This window comes from Pristis pectinata, chromosome 23 (assembly GCF_009764475.1).
Source record: "Pristis pectinata isolate sPriPec2 chromosome 23, sPriPec2.1.pri, whole genome shotgun sequence".
Lineage (NCBI taxonomy): Eukaryota > Metazoa > Chordata > Chondrichthyes > Rhinopristiformes > Pristidae > Pristis > Pristis pectinata.
Window position 1 is genome coordinate 17,912,688 of NC_067427.1, and position 14,378 is coordinate 17,927,065.

The following is a 14,378-nucleotide window of genomic DNA, read 5'->3' on the forward strand; positions in this document are numbered from 1 at the left end:
TCAATTTATAGTTGTCCAGACAGATCATCATTTCCCTCTTAAATAGCACTGAAAGTATTGTCACTTGGACAACCCTGGTCTCCACCCTATCACAGAACTCCCTTTGTGCTCTTCATTGATCCCCTCTTTGCAAATTATACATGCTGGTTTTCTCATTTCTCAGGTTAAAACAAAACATTAACAGTTACTTTCTCCACAGAAGCTGTCTGACTTGCTGAATACCTCCAGCATTTTCTATTATGGATTTGGCATCTGCAGTTTTTGCTTTCTGATTACTGCAGCAGGATGAATTTTGGAGCGGGAACCATTTAGTAATTAGGCACGCTTGTATCTATTACTGGAATAACGTTCAACTATTCATACACTGGTACAAAGAGTAACCAGATCCAATCCACTTGAATTCTTTTTGATGCAAATCATGGATTTACTGATTTTTATCAAGTTAGACTTTTGTAACATGTTTGCCTTAGACTTTGCATAATGAGTTTTGAGTCCCCCTTTGCTTCTTTGTATCAAAATGCAATGAACTAAAAATAACAAGCAACTTCATGTAAAGGTTTTAGATGGCAAATATTACCTCTTTTTAAAAAAAAACTCAATTTCACCACCAAAATTCAGCATTAGAGGTAGAACTGGGTTATCACACTACCTTGGCCTATTTGCCAGTGAAATTCTTTAAATGTTTTTATCATTTTGGTATTGGTTTATTATTGTCACTTGTACCGAGGTACAGTGAAAAATTTGTCTTTCATAATGATTGTACAGGTCAATTCATTACACAGTGCAGTTACATTGAGTTAGTACAGAGTGCATTGAGGTAGTACAGGTAAAAACGGTAACAGTACAGAGTAAAGTGTCATAGCTACAGAGAAAGTGCAGTGCAGTAAGGTGCAAGGTCACAACAAGGTATTACAAATGCCCTCCAGGTCTACTAATTTGGATTGATCTATGAAGTTGTTCAAAATATTTTTTTCTATGATAAAAGTACAGGTAACCCTTGAGTTACAGTCATTGGGGTAATGGAAATTTGCCCTTGCAGAATTCACAAATTATTACCCAAGAATCTGAGATGTGAAATAAAATTTGCTCTCATGGAATTTATGTGGGGGGGGGGGGGGAGTAAATAAATGCAAAATTAATTTTTTTTCAACTCATGTTTCTTGACATACATACAGATGATGTGGCTTCGTGTTGTGAAAAATCATGATGTGGACTGTTTTCTAGGAATGGAAACCCCTTGTATTGTGGATGCCACCTGTATAACATTAAATGTGAATTTCTACTGCTAATTTCCCCAATTAGAATATTTGAAAAAAAATGACATCATAACACAGTGAATTTGTAGAAATCTTGTATTTATTCCTTTACACTTTTAAAACCACAAAGAGGACATTCAGCCCATTGACTCTGAGGGGAGCTATCCTGTTAGTCCCACTCCCTCTGTCTTTCATTGAACCCCTAGAATTTATTCTCTCTGCATGTGCCCATTAATTCCTCTTTGATTTTTTTTAAGCCATTAACCTATACTAAAGTGTAACTTACAGTTATCAATGAACCTACCAGCACATCTTTGGGATGTGGGAGGAAACCTCTTCACCTGGAGGAAACCACATACACTCAGAAATATGTAAATTCCATACAGACAGCACCTGAGATCAGGATTGGACCTGGGTCCCTGGAACTGTGACACAGGACTGCTGTGCTATCCTTTGGTGATTAGCATGTCAATTTTCAGTGCCATCACCTGTGAATCCAAGGTCATAGTTTCTGGACAAGTAGAAATCCAGGCTGGCGTGCAGTATCAGAGAATCTTTTCTTTTTAGATGAGTCATTGGGCCCAATTGTCCAAACTGCTGGTATCAACTATTGTTTCCATTCGGATGATGGCCTTATCAACAAAATGGCTTGCCAATAATTGAGCCAGCCATATTTTGACCTTCTTATTGTTGGTGAAAGCAGTTCCATCCTAGGAGCTAGAATTTCCCAACCTTTTATTTGAGCAGGTGACCCCTGCACTTAAGCAATCCACTAAGATTTTTCAGTGCAACTGGACCATTAAGTGATGGGAAGCCTCTGGCTGAGACCCTGGAAAGGATATTGTTTCTGATTCAGAATGGGACTGTGTGGGGTAGGAGGTGGATTTGTTGTTGATCAGTTGAACTTTGTCAGCATATTTGACCCAAATCCAGCAAACAAGGAAGGACAAAGAGTTGACCAAAGACAAGCTGGGCTGAATATTGTTTTAAATTCAGTAAACTCCCAAATGATTAACATAGAACAAAAAATAAACTGCTGGAACAACTCGGGGTTGAGCAGCATCTGAGAGGCAAAGGGATGGTTGACGTTTTAGGCAAGACCCTGCATCAGGACTGAGAGTGTAGAAGGAAGATATGGAAATCCAGTTATGTTTCTCATCCATCCATTTTTATGGGGTTGGTATGAGGTCATTCCCCACCCCAAGGAAGGACACAGTTGAGAAACATAACCAAGGATTCCTTTGTCAATCATCAGTGAAAGAAAGGACACCGCATCATTTGCATCTTGGGGCTGGTAACAAATCCATCCTATGATCTGATAATCACCTAGTGGTAGGGAATTTGCCATGGAATCAGCTTGCACACTAATTTGGGAAGGTTGAATGGAAGACAGATACTGGGTCAGAGGATCTGGCTCAGTAAAATGAAATTGCATTTGTCCTCTCAAGTGGATGTAAATGATCTTATGCCATATACTAAAAAACCAGGGGAGTTCTCCCTTGTGTCTTAGCTAGCACTTATCCATCAGTATTATCACTTCAAATAAATAATCGATTGTTTATTAATAAACTGACTGTTTTCATTAGGCAGCACTTAGGATGTCTTGAAGATGTGAAAAGTAGAAGTTCTGATGAATTCATTGGCCTGAAGCATTAACTCTGTGTCTCTGTTTGCAGGCTTTGAGTGGCCTGCTAAGTATTTTCTTTTATGTGCTTTATTTGCACAAATTTAATTTCACTAATTGGGAAAGTCTTTATTCACAGGTTGTGTGCATGAACTTCTTTGACATTGTGTTGGATTTTATTTTGATGGATGCCTTTGAAGACCTGGAAAACCCACCTTCATCTGTGGTTGCTGTTTTACGGAACCGCTGGCTTTCGGATAGTTTTAAGGAGACGGTAATATATCCAGTCTGTATTGGTGACCATAGCAAGGATGATTCATAAACTGTATGCTACGTACAAATGATTTAAAACCAGTTGTATTGTTCTGATAGTGTTGCTAAAGAAGCTTGGGTCATCTTTAACATTGGATTCCACCATTACCAAGTTTAATTTTCAGGTGAAGTGGGTTTGAAGATGGGGGATGATTGAGTCAGAGTGCACAGACATAATGTCTTACTTTTCTGAAGTAAGAGGGTCCTTATTTCTATGTTCACACTTAGAAGGAACCTGATTATTTAAATTTGTCACTCTATGATTGCACCTACATTTCTTCCAACCCTACACCCACCTTGGTCTGTGGGAATGCTGTAATGCTTGCATTGGCTTCAGAGAGTGTTTACAGATGAGATAATATATTAAGATTATTTTCAAGACTTACTGTAGGCTATTAACAAATAGCACAGGTAACTGAAAGCCATTCTCTTTTAATCTGAATAGGGATATTTTGGTTTTGTGTATTTTTCTTTTTTAAAGTTCAATTGATTTGACTTTTGTTTTCTCTCTGCAGGCTCTTGCTACAGCTTGTTGGTCAGTGTTGAAAGCAAAAAGGCGATTATTGCAGGTTGGTAAACGAGAGAGTGGTGGATGAAACAATGAGTATGAAGACTAATGCTGGCATTTCAGCTGGAAGGGAATGAAATTTGGTCAATGATTTAAAATGGGCAATCTTCTTGTTTTAATATGCGGTGGTTACTTTTTCTTTCTTGTGACCATAGGTTCCTGATGGCTTCATTTCCCACTTTTATTCCATTTCTGAACACGTCAGTCCTGTACTAGCCTGGGGTTTTCTAGGACCGAAGCAGCACCTTTGTGAAGTTTGCACTATCTTTAAGGTGAGGTTTCCTTTTAAAATCCTTTTCTTCATTGTATTGTGGGTGAGTGTAAAAGGGAATTCACTCCCAGGACTCCTGAAATATTGATCATAAAGATTCTGCTTCTGTTTCTTTCTAAGTTGTTTTGGGGATAAAGGTGTCACTGACAAGGACAGCATTTATTGTCCATCCCAGTTGCCCTTGAGAATGTAGTGATGAGCTGCTATTTTGAACAACCAGAGGTTTGTTTTGTTGAAGATACCCCCTTTTAGGTAAAGAGTTTCAAGATTTTCACCCAGTAGGGATGAAGAAATACCTGCTGTGTGTTTGAGTTGGGAGAGTGTTTTCCCATGCATCTGCTGCCTTGTTTTCGTTAGTTGGAAATTTGGAAGGTGCTCGATATTATGAATTTTTATTTAGAACAGTTTAGACAAGTTCCTGAGCCTTGACTGTGTAGAGGAGCTGAACTAACAGGGAAGCACTTCTGTATCAGTTACATCATTTTTTGATAATGCTTAGCTCAGCACCTATGAATTATTGGATAGTGTAGAGAGTAATTGCATCATATTACATGGTACCGAGAGCTTTTAGAATCATATGTCACAGAAAAAGCTATTTGACTGATCTTGCTTTTAGTTCTGAAGAAACTGCCAATGAATCACATCTCCCATTTTATTTACCAAATCTCTGCATTTTTTAAATAGAGATCCAGTTCCCTTTTGAAATGTTGGTGAATTCCATGTGAATCATGACCTGCAGGTCAAGACAAACATGTATTCTAATGTTTTTGCAAACCTCATTGTGTAAATTCTGCCACCTCTTTGAGAGTTGTTCCTCATTATTGCCGCCCATAGGAACTCCATAATACTACAGCACGTGTAATAATTAGATTTTTAATTTCAAAATATTTAAAGTAGAAATATAACTGTTATCAATATAGAAAAGATAGCAGAAAAGGTGGAGGGGATTTCTGTGCACACTGCAAGTTATTTTTATGTACAATTTTTACAACTTGTCACTTTGTTTTGTAGCAACAAATTCTCCAGTATTTGAAGGACATGTTTGATGTGGACAAAATGCGATACACAACCGCAAATTTGCTGGCAGATGACATTGTTCAGTTATCGCAGCGACGCAGTGAGATTCTCCTTGGTTACCTGGGAACTGATGCAATAATGAAAATGAATGGGTCGATACCAACTGACAATGGACCTTTGGAAGAGGGCAATCTTGTGTGAAATCCAGTCACAAAGGGTATTTTAAAAATATCAATGTTGGGAAGAGATGAATCAAACAACTGAGAATCAGTGGATTCTATCTGATTACTGGATGACTCCATATTGAGGAGACTTGCAAGATTCTATAAGAATACTCCATACACATTGAGGTTGGCTCATTCTGTTGGATATCAATATTTTGACATGGTATTGGTTGGGAAAAGATGGGATAAGATGTTATTCTTCAATAATCTAACATATTCTAGGGATGCAAGGGCATTTCTTTAATGGATAGCCCACAAATCACAGGACCGGGAATATGCTTCTCTCCAAGTTTTAACAATACGTTTGAGATATGAGGGCATAGATCAGTCCTTAAGAATAGATGCATTTGTGTAGTGGGTGAATACATTGCCTGGTCTATCACTGAGCCATTCAGACCAGAAAATGTAGTTGTGATCACTGGATATCGGGGTAGTAAAGAGTGCACTACAATTGGCCTTTGTACTCCTGGGCTAAAGAGGAAGAAACTTTATCCAGTGTTCCCTGTCCACTTGTTTTCCTATTACTACTACTGATACAGTGCAGAGGAGTCCATTCTTGACAAAACTATCATTGTTGCACAAAAAAACATTGTCCATGAAATTTAAAGCACTTTTAAAATAAATTCACCTGAATGAAAATGGAAAATATGAAAAAAAACACCTGAATCTGCAGATTAGTGACATGTTTTAAGGAAATAATTTGATTATTCTTGCTGATGAATTGTAAAAATATAATACCATACTTGATATTGTTACTTGACCTGTGCCAACCGAACATCCTCCAGTTCTGTGGGGGTCCATTGTCCTAAATGATGTCACTGAGGAAGAACCAACAGATTGTAGGCTTTACTTGTTTCTGTATTTTAACAGGATAAGAGTTTTAAAACAGGAAATGAATGTTCCACAATATATGTGGAACATGTTTGATGCTGTATTCCATAGTAAATAGCCTTTCCACAATTTTTTAAAAAATGCCTCTCCAGTGCATAATCAGGTATTTGGTAGTTATTCCAAAAGGCAAAAAGGGGCTCTAAGGAGGGATGCTGCTTGTGGCAAATAGAATTGTTCTAAATCAATCTGACACAGTAACTCAAAATAAAACCTTGTTAGGTTGGCATCATTTGTTGATCATATAATGATATAAAGTATCAATATACTCGGTTTCTTCACTTGGAGGGAATGGATATAATCCAATTATTCAAAGCTTGATAATCAAGAAATACTAGCACACCATCTAGGAGTCAGTGCATGGAATGGTAGAAGATGAATGTGGATGCCTTTTTATTTCTTCCTCTCTGGTAGCTAACTATACATTAGAAAGTCTGAATGCAAAAGTTCAACTGTCAGGAGTTGAATTCAAACTTAGTTGAGATAGCTGTAAACTTGTTTTTCTATTAACCACCACCTTTTTCCCTATCCAGTTCATCCCCTACCCTCCATTACATTAAAGTGTAGAAGTGCTGGTGGGTGGGGGGAGGGAGGCAAGAAAGGGAATCTCTAATGTGCTTCAGGATTGTTTAAACTTCTGGCTTGAGTAATTGTATTACATACATCCCTACCAAATAAAGGGACGTAGTATATTGATATCTGATATCTATATCTTATGGTCAATAGATGCCAACCAATAGTAGTTTTTCAAAATTTCAGTTACAGTGTTAGTGAAAATGGAACAATTCTATTTGCCTTAGAATCCCTTTCTGGCTCTTGGAATAAATAGCTCTCCATACTACTCTGAAAAAGCAAAACCACTTGCTAATGGAAGATGTGGAGGATTTCTCGGTGGGAATGGGGATTAAAGTTTTCAATTTGCATTTTGTTGGAGCTTCCTCATGTGGAGCCCAGTTTGGGTTCTCTGTTATAATCTGGTCTTGAGATAATTTGCTGACTTCTGGAAAAACTCAAAATTCTTTTTTTTACCATTAATGTTGCATATTGGCTGATTTTATAAATAGCCTCTATATCTCTTCTGGAATCATATCTTGGTTACCGAAGGCTTAACAATAAATTAACCAAATGTACAGCTTTAAAAAAAAATTAAGTTAAATTGATGGGGTACTCTGGTTTTCCTGTGTCTCACTATAGTGGTGCTTTCCCAGAAGTCTTGGTTATTGTGTGTTTCTAACATGTGTTCGGGACATTGAGAGAAAGTGACTACTGGTGACTTTTCAAAAAAAAAGTTGACAGTGCAGTGGTTGGAATCGAAAGGAATATCCTTCTAGTTTACAAGGGCTAATGGAATTAAGTATCTCGCTAATTTTGAATAAAAGACTGAATGTTAAGCAAAGATTGACTTAACCTGTGAGGACACTGTCCCTGAACTACTAGCTCCTGAGTTGAAGTCCCAAATCATTCCGGGAAGAAATTTTTCTTTGGCCAAGTGGTTGGCATAGGAGCTTGGTGAGAAATTTGAGACTGTGTGGCTCCCTAAAGTGTAATGGTTTTCAAAGCAAAAACTATCACTCTCAGTCTTGAGGACTTTTAAGGAGTCAGAATTGGAAATGTATATTATGTCACTAGTATAGTAAGAAGTTCTATCCTGCAGTTGAAGTTTATCATTGGGTTGAAGTGCATCATTGGGAGCTTTATCACCTACTTCTGGCTTGAGTAATTGTATTACATACATCCCTACCAAATAAAGGGATGTAGTATATTGATATCTGATATCTATATCTTATGGTCAATAGATGATGCCAACCAATAGTAGTTTTCCAATGTATACATGGTAAGATGAGTTGGATACTCACTGTGTGCTTGCCAAACCTGAACCGTACTGGTTGTATCAAAGTATCTAAATATGTTCATGCCCAAAAAAGGTCTTAATTTCAGAAAAGAATAGGTAATTTATTCCACGTACAGATTGGATTTCTTACCACACTTTTAATTTGGTATTCTCTATCCTGACCCCGCCCCCCCCCCCCCCCCCCCCCCCCCACAGCTCAACACCAAATGGCACAATGAAGTACAGCAGTTATTGTGAAAGGATTTTTTTGTGTGATGTTGATTGAGGAACTAAGTTTTGGACAAGGCACAGGGGATTCTTTTAATATAATGTGGAATTGTTCACCCAACAGGGGTGATGGGACCCTGTTTAACAACGCATCCTTAGCTGGCATCACTGATCATACAGAGCTCACTCAACCTGCACTTGAATATATCAGCCAAGAATTTGTGCTCTGGGGTGAGATAGTGAAGATTCGGAGAGCTTCCCATCACTGTTGCACTGAGTATTTGGTTTTGCAATATGCCCGCTTCTAACTTTCATCCCATTTACCTTCGCCTTTGGCAGATTCCTACAACTGCATACATCTCTGATCTTTTCCACGAGTTCCTGGCTTTAGGTTGGTACCATATTTGGTAAACAGCACCATTGTTTTCTTGCTAAATACTATTGGAAAGGAGGACTAACCCAGCAATGAAGCTCACAGTCTTGTAGTTCCTTCCTCCTTCCACAAGGATAACACATTCGAGATATTCAGGTAATTGTGCAAGAGGACCATTTGGCCTGTGTTCAGCCTTTTAGATGCATTCTATAATACAAACTGTTTTATGAATCATTCCAAAATTTTTGCCTCCCTTTCCAAGGATGTCCTTTCCCACTGATTATCTACTCTTTGCATGCAGAATTATCTGATATCAGTCTGAAGTTACTATTTAGTAGTTTGAATCAGTTGGACAGAAGGTAACATCATTTTAAACTAATGTTGCAGAATTATCCTTTTCAATATCATTTACTATCTTGTATACCCTTGAGAATGCTTATAAGATTTTTGCAGGATGAAAGGTATGATTCATTTAAATCTTTCCTCGATAATTCTAAAACCCTATCACTGGGGATTAGCCTCAAGGCTTTTCACTGCACACCTTCTCTAAGCTTTGAATTTATTCTTTGTGTTTCTGCAGTCAAGTGGATGAGATGCTTGTTCTGTGGTCTGATCAGAGGCTTGTAAAATGTGATCATCACATCCTCTAACTTGCATTGACTGCTTTGGTGATATAATTTGACATTGTGTTGTTGATGCTGTCCTGCTTCAGTTGGACATCTTTAGTAACCTGCTGAGATTCTGAGGTCTCTTTCTACTTCACTATATTTATTTTCATATCATCTGTGAAGTGTGCACACTGGAGCATTCCTAGAATGGCCTTTGAACAAGACACTAATGTGCATCCTTCAAGAAAAATTAGTTTAAACAAAATAAAAACATACAGTTAGTGGCATTTCTGTTATTAGATTCTATTCTGTTAGCTGCATACCAGTGAACTTATAAAATTGTGGAGTGGGCATCTATACCTCAATCTACTGCTATAATTTTTTTTCCATTAACAAGACTAACAGATGTCATTGGATCTTGTGTTGAATTCAAATATGATGTATTTTAATTGTAAATTAATGTAATTTGGGTTCAGAAATTGAGTTTGTATCACAATCTGACAAGGAAATATGAGCATTATTGATATTTGAAAGTTTTACTTTTTTTTTATTTTTCATTGATCTACAGCCCCTCCATTAACATTGCCTGTCCAATCTCTGTGCTTAAAGTGTATTCTATTTTACTACTTTCTGTTGCTCATTCTGTTGATCCATCTACCAATTGTGCCAGGTCTTGGTTTGTTGTGCTTTGCTTTGTAAGCAGAATATGATGATAATGCATTAATAACCAGTCCTTGGATGCCTGTAACCCTTGTTAGGTGGTCAGTGGGAGCAGGGAATGTTGGATTTTGTAACGGGGTTTTATAACTATGTAGAAGGCAATAGAAATTGTATGTAACGTGCCTGTTTGGAACCAAGTAACGAGAGTCTTACAACTTCTGAATGGTGGGGAAATAAAGCAAAGAAAGGGAGCAATAAAATAAAATAATGTGAAAAGTCCTCCTTTGGCCATATTAATGCACCACCTTTCGAATGGTACAGGGATTCGTCCGGAACAAATGACCCATCTTCCCTCAATTAGTTTATAGCTCAGGCGCAGGGAATTAAATATGGGAAATTTTTTTCGTACCTGCAAAAGAAATGGATGAAGAGTGTGTACATGACAACCGGATGTTGCAGGTGCATTGGATCTCATTACTATTCTCATTTTGTTTTCATTGTGTCCCTTATCATTTTCCTTTTATTTTTATTAATCATTTTCCTCCTTATGTTTTTAGTTCTTTTTAAAGAATGTCACCTATTAAGAAAAGCTTTGTCAAGTGCTAAGAATGTAAACAAAAAAAGGATCTAGACCGTCTAAAGGTGCTGCTGTAATAGTGCATAAGAGAAGTCTTAATTATGAGACTGTGACAAATTCACTGGAAAAGAACTAATACTTCCATTTGAACACAGACTAAAGCCTATTATCTTACCCCTAGTAGACCTACCAATGCCAAACCTTTCTTTACCAGCAACAGCAAATCTGGACATGCCAGATTGGAACCAGTAATTGAAAAATCCCAAATTCTAAAATTGAACCATTACAGTCTGATCTGAATATCTCAGATATCACTACTTTTCTCACCCTGTCTAGCCCGTTTTCTTGATTCATTTCATTCAATTCCGAACAGGACAGCAATTTTGGACAAATCATTACCAATATTTAAACAATAATCTTTTGCTCATTAATGACCATATCCTTTGTGAATAAGAGGAAATGGTGATAGGGATGTTGAAGAAAGCAGTGAAGCCCAAGAATACTCTCATCAAACTGCACTGGTTTTAGTTTGTGATGGTTGATGTTAATGTGGTAGATCCAGAGATGCCTTTTGGTGTGGGTAATGAGCTCTGGTCTATATTGCTGCATAAGTATTAATTACTTTACTTTTCCAATGAATTGGTCTTGTTTAGTTGAGACTTTCCCACATTTACTATTACAGCATTGTCTTAAGGCAAAATGGGTGGATCAGTTCTTGCAGGTGGGTAGTGAATTCAGTCTCTGGGCTGCTATTGAGATTTCACAAAAATCAGAAATTTGAGATATTTAGGAACTGTGGAAAAAAATGAAGGATAAGAGTCCAAAACAGTCATTCTTTATTTATAAATGTGTGCCTATTTCTATTTTTTTTTTAATTATTGCTTTTGGTGTAAAGTCTTTTGCCTTGTGAATTGAAATTGTATTTTTATTTTTAAATCATCACTGCTGCCCTGTACATATCAATACATTAAAAAAAAGTGAAAAGAAAAATATAGTGAATTGATTTGCATATTGAGTACAGGTCATCCCTGGGTTAAGAACGCCTGACTTTTATAGACACCTCACGTACAAATGAACTCTCATTATTAAAATCAAAATTCTGAAGTACATACATGCATTCATTCCTACGAACAGCTGAAGTAGTCTCCCCTCTCCACTTTTAGTAATTGTTCATTTTTATCAGTCTAATGTACTTTTGATGCCAATCATTACAATACTGTGGAGGTATGGTTACCATTTTGAGTGATTTTTATGTATTTTCCGACTTGTGGACAAAATCGACTTATGAACGTCTGTAAACATGGAATCTGTTCTTTAACTGGAGATGGCTTTTAAGGGTATTAAGAATTACAAAACCTTGACATATAGCTATTATTGGTATATCAACCACAATCTAATTGAATGATAAGCAGTTGACCAGTCCTATGGTCCATACAGAACTCCCATTTTTAAGTTAAGGGCATAACATAATGTAAGTTATTTTTGATTGAGCATATTACAAGTAGATGTGACAACTTGCATTAACAAATAACCAACAGTTTGGTTTTAAAAAAAGGTTTAAAGAATTTAATAGGGTATTAAGAGAGTGATAGATCTTGGGGCCTTGGTAACAGAAAGCAAATATTTGCTTCTACTGCTGTAGCTGAAAATTGATGGCAGCTGTCAAGGGTGGAGTGGAAGGGTGAAACCAGTCTTGTGCAGTCCTAAGCAATCTCTAAAGGCCAATAAAGTTCTAAGGTGGAGATGTGGCTAGTATGGGATTTGCAGATTCTACCACAAATGGAGCAGAAGGTGCTTGACTGGGTAGGTGCATGGTCAGTAGTATGGGAGGTGATGCATGCCCTCTTCCGCCCCCCCCCCCCCCCACTTTCACGGGCTTCTTCTTACTTTCAGCCAAAGGACTTGGTTCTTTAATATGGTTTTGAATGCTCCTTTTTGTTTTTTTTGACCAGTCATGGGCTAGGGATTTCCATAAATCTGTGGGATTACACCTTTTCAAGGAGGCTAGGAGAATGTTCTTGAATCATTGGCCTTTCTTTGGAGCTTGGAGTAGAGTGCTTGTTTCAGGAATCCAGTGTTGACTTGGGGAACCTCCTGGCTTGCCCATCAAAGCTGGCTGCATGTAGTTAGGCCCTCTACCGAGATGTTAGCCTGGGAGAGGACTCTGACATTGGTTCACTTATCCTCCTGTTGGATGTGGAAGACTTTGGAGAGATGGTATGGTGGTACCTTTCAAGTGCTTGGGATGCATGCCACAGTTATTTCACATCCTAGAAGAATATAAGAGAGCAGGGTTTACTTTTACTTATTAAGTAACAAGTTTTGTGCTGGGGTTTGAGATCTTGATCTTCAAACACTCATCAGACAGCCAAAATCGTTGCTGGCACACTGAAGGTGAGAGTGAATTTTATCAGTGATACCTGCCTTCGTAAAGCCTGAGATATGCGGAATGTATCTTTATTGTGCAGAGGGGGCAAAGTGGTAGAGAGCCATGGAATGAATTTTTAGTGCAAGGTGCATTTTCACGCATGGGTCAGCGATTGAGTAACTATGACTTGGAGCTTGGTCATTGCAAAATGCAGCTATCTAGCATCAGACCAAAAGTGCAGTGACCTTGGTTCTGGAGTGAAAGCAACCAGGTTCAACATTGCCAATTTGTTTGTTGCCAACTCCATTCCAGTGGTAAGCTTGTTGGACAAGTACCAAACGTGTTTTGCCAGATTGGTTCGATTCCCCATAGTGACCGGCCTCTGATTGGTTGACATTCGGTTGTGCAGCCTTCATCACTGAATGTGTGATTGGCTGCCGGTAGGTCGCCGTGATGCAGTAAAGATGGCGGCGGTTGGAAAATGCTCGGTTGCTGTGGAGAAAGAGCGGTGGCAGCCGCTGTCCTTGACGTACGTCGAATATCCCCCAGGTAATGATTCTCCTGCAGGGTTTCTGGAAGAATGATTCTCAGCTGTCTTCAGAAAATTTGGCGAATATGGAACACACAGCGAGAGCTTTGTAGGGAGAAGTCGCAGCCTTGTTTGCAGGCCCTGCCGGATTTGGGGGCGGGGGGGGGGGGAAGTCGGGTTGTGGAATGAGCACCTTCGCTGGTCGTAACCGCAAGATAATGTGCTGTTGGATTCTCTGCGCCCGCCCTCAAGCTACACATATGCAAGCACACGTGTCAATACGGCTAAATTTTATTCCGATTTAAGACCGTATCCTACACGCATGGTCAGGGCTCGCGATCCGGCCGTGCACGCGCAGATCGTCGGGCCTTACGTTTGCGCATGCGCAGTACATCGCGCGGTGAGGTGGTGAAGAGCTGTCATGGTGAAAATATTTATAGCAATGACTAATGTGAAGGGATTATATTGACTGCACCGCTGGAGGTGTAGAAGACAATTACTACTCATTATTATCTTTAAGGCTGAATAAATTACTAAGACTAAACCTTTGTTGACAGCCGCATTGAAGTCCATAATTTTTAAAAAGGAATTTAAGTGAGCAGTAGAAAGATTAGCATCTTACAAAATAAATGATTTATTCTTTGCATTGCTCAAAAGAGGGTGGGGTAAGCATAATTTTAAGAAAGACTTGTATTTACATGACTGCTTTCTTGATCTAAAAAGTGTTTTATCATTAAGTATTTTGGAAGTATTTCACTATTGTAGGAAACTCCACAGCTAATTTACACAAGGCAAATACCCACAAATGACAGTATGATAGTGAACAATATGGTTTAATCATGATGCTTAAGGGATTATTATTGGTCAGGACACTGGGGGATGAACTCTCCTGGTTTCCTGACAAAGCAAGCAAAGTCATGGTTTATCATCTCTGAAATATGGTGCCTCCAACAGAATTAACCATCTATTTGGAGATGAGAGTACTATCATTGAACCAAGGTGATGATAAACTAGTATTGCAGGCTGGGGTACTGACTAGATGTT

General features: G+C 38.4%; 2 protein-coding genes across 4 annotated transcripts in view; both read left to right on the top strand.

Moving 5' to 3' along the window:
* Positions 1-11,420, top strand: part of miga2 (mitoguardin 2) — a 47,172-nt gene extending 35,752 nt beyond the window's left edge. For all 3 annotated transcript variants that reach the window (XM_052036980.1, XM_052036978.1, XM_052036979.1), the window contains 4 exons: positions 3,020-3,154; positions 3,708-3,761; positions 3,916-4,032; positions 5,043-11,420. In XM_052036980.1, coding sequence (XP_051892940.1) covers positions 3,020-3,154; positions 3,708-3,761; positions 3,916-4,032; positions 5,043-5,249 — 513 coding nt within the window. In that variant the 3' untranslated portion in view covers positions 5,250-11,420. The remainder of the gene's footprint in view (positions 1-3,019; positions 3,155-3,707; positions 3,762-3,915; positions 4,033-5,042) is intronic.
* Positions 11,421-13,253: 1,833 nt separating this feature from the next.
* dolpp1 (dolichyldiphosphatase 1) overlaps positions 13,254-14,378 on the top strand; it is a 29,318-nt gene continuing 28,193 nt past the window's right edge. Inside the window, exon 1 of the mRNA XM_052036990.1 lies at positions 13,254-13,354. Coding sequence (XP_051892950.1) covers positions 13,270-13,354 — 85 coding nt within the window. The 5' untranslated portion in view covers positions 13,254-13,269. The remainder of the gene's footprint in view (positions 13,355-14,378) is intronic.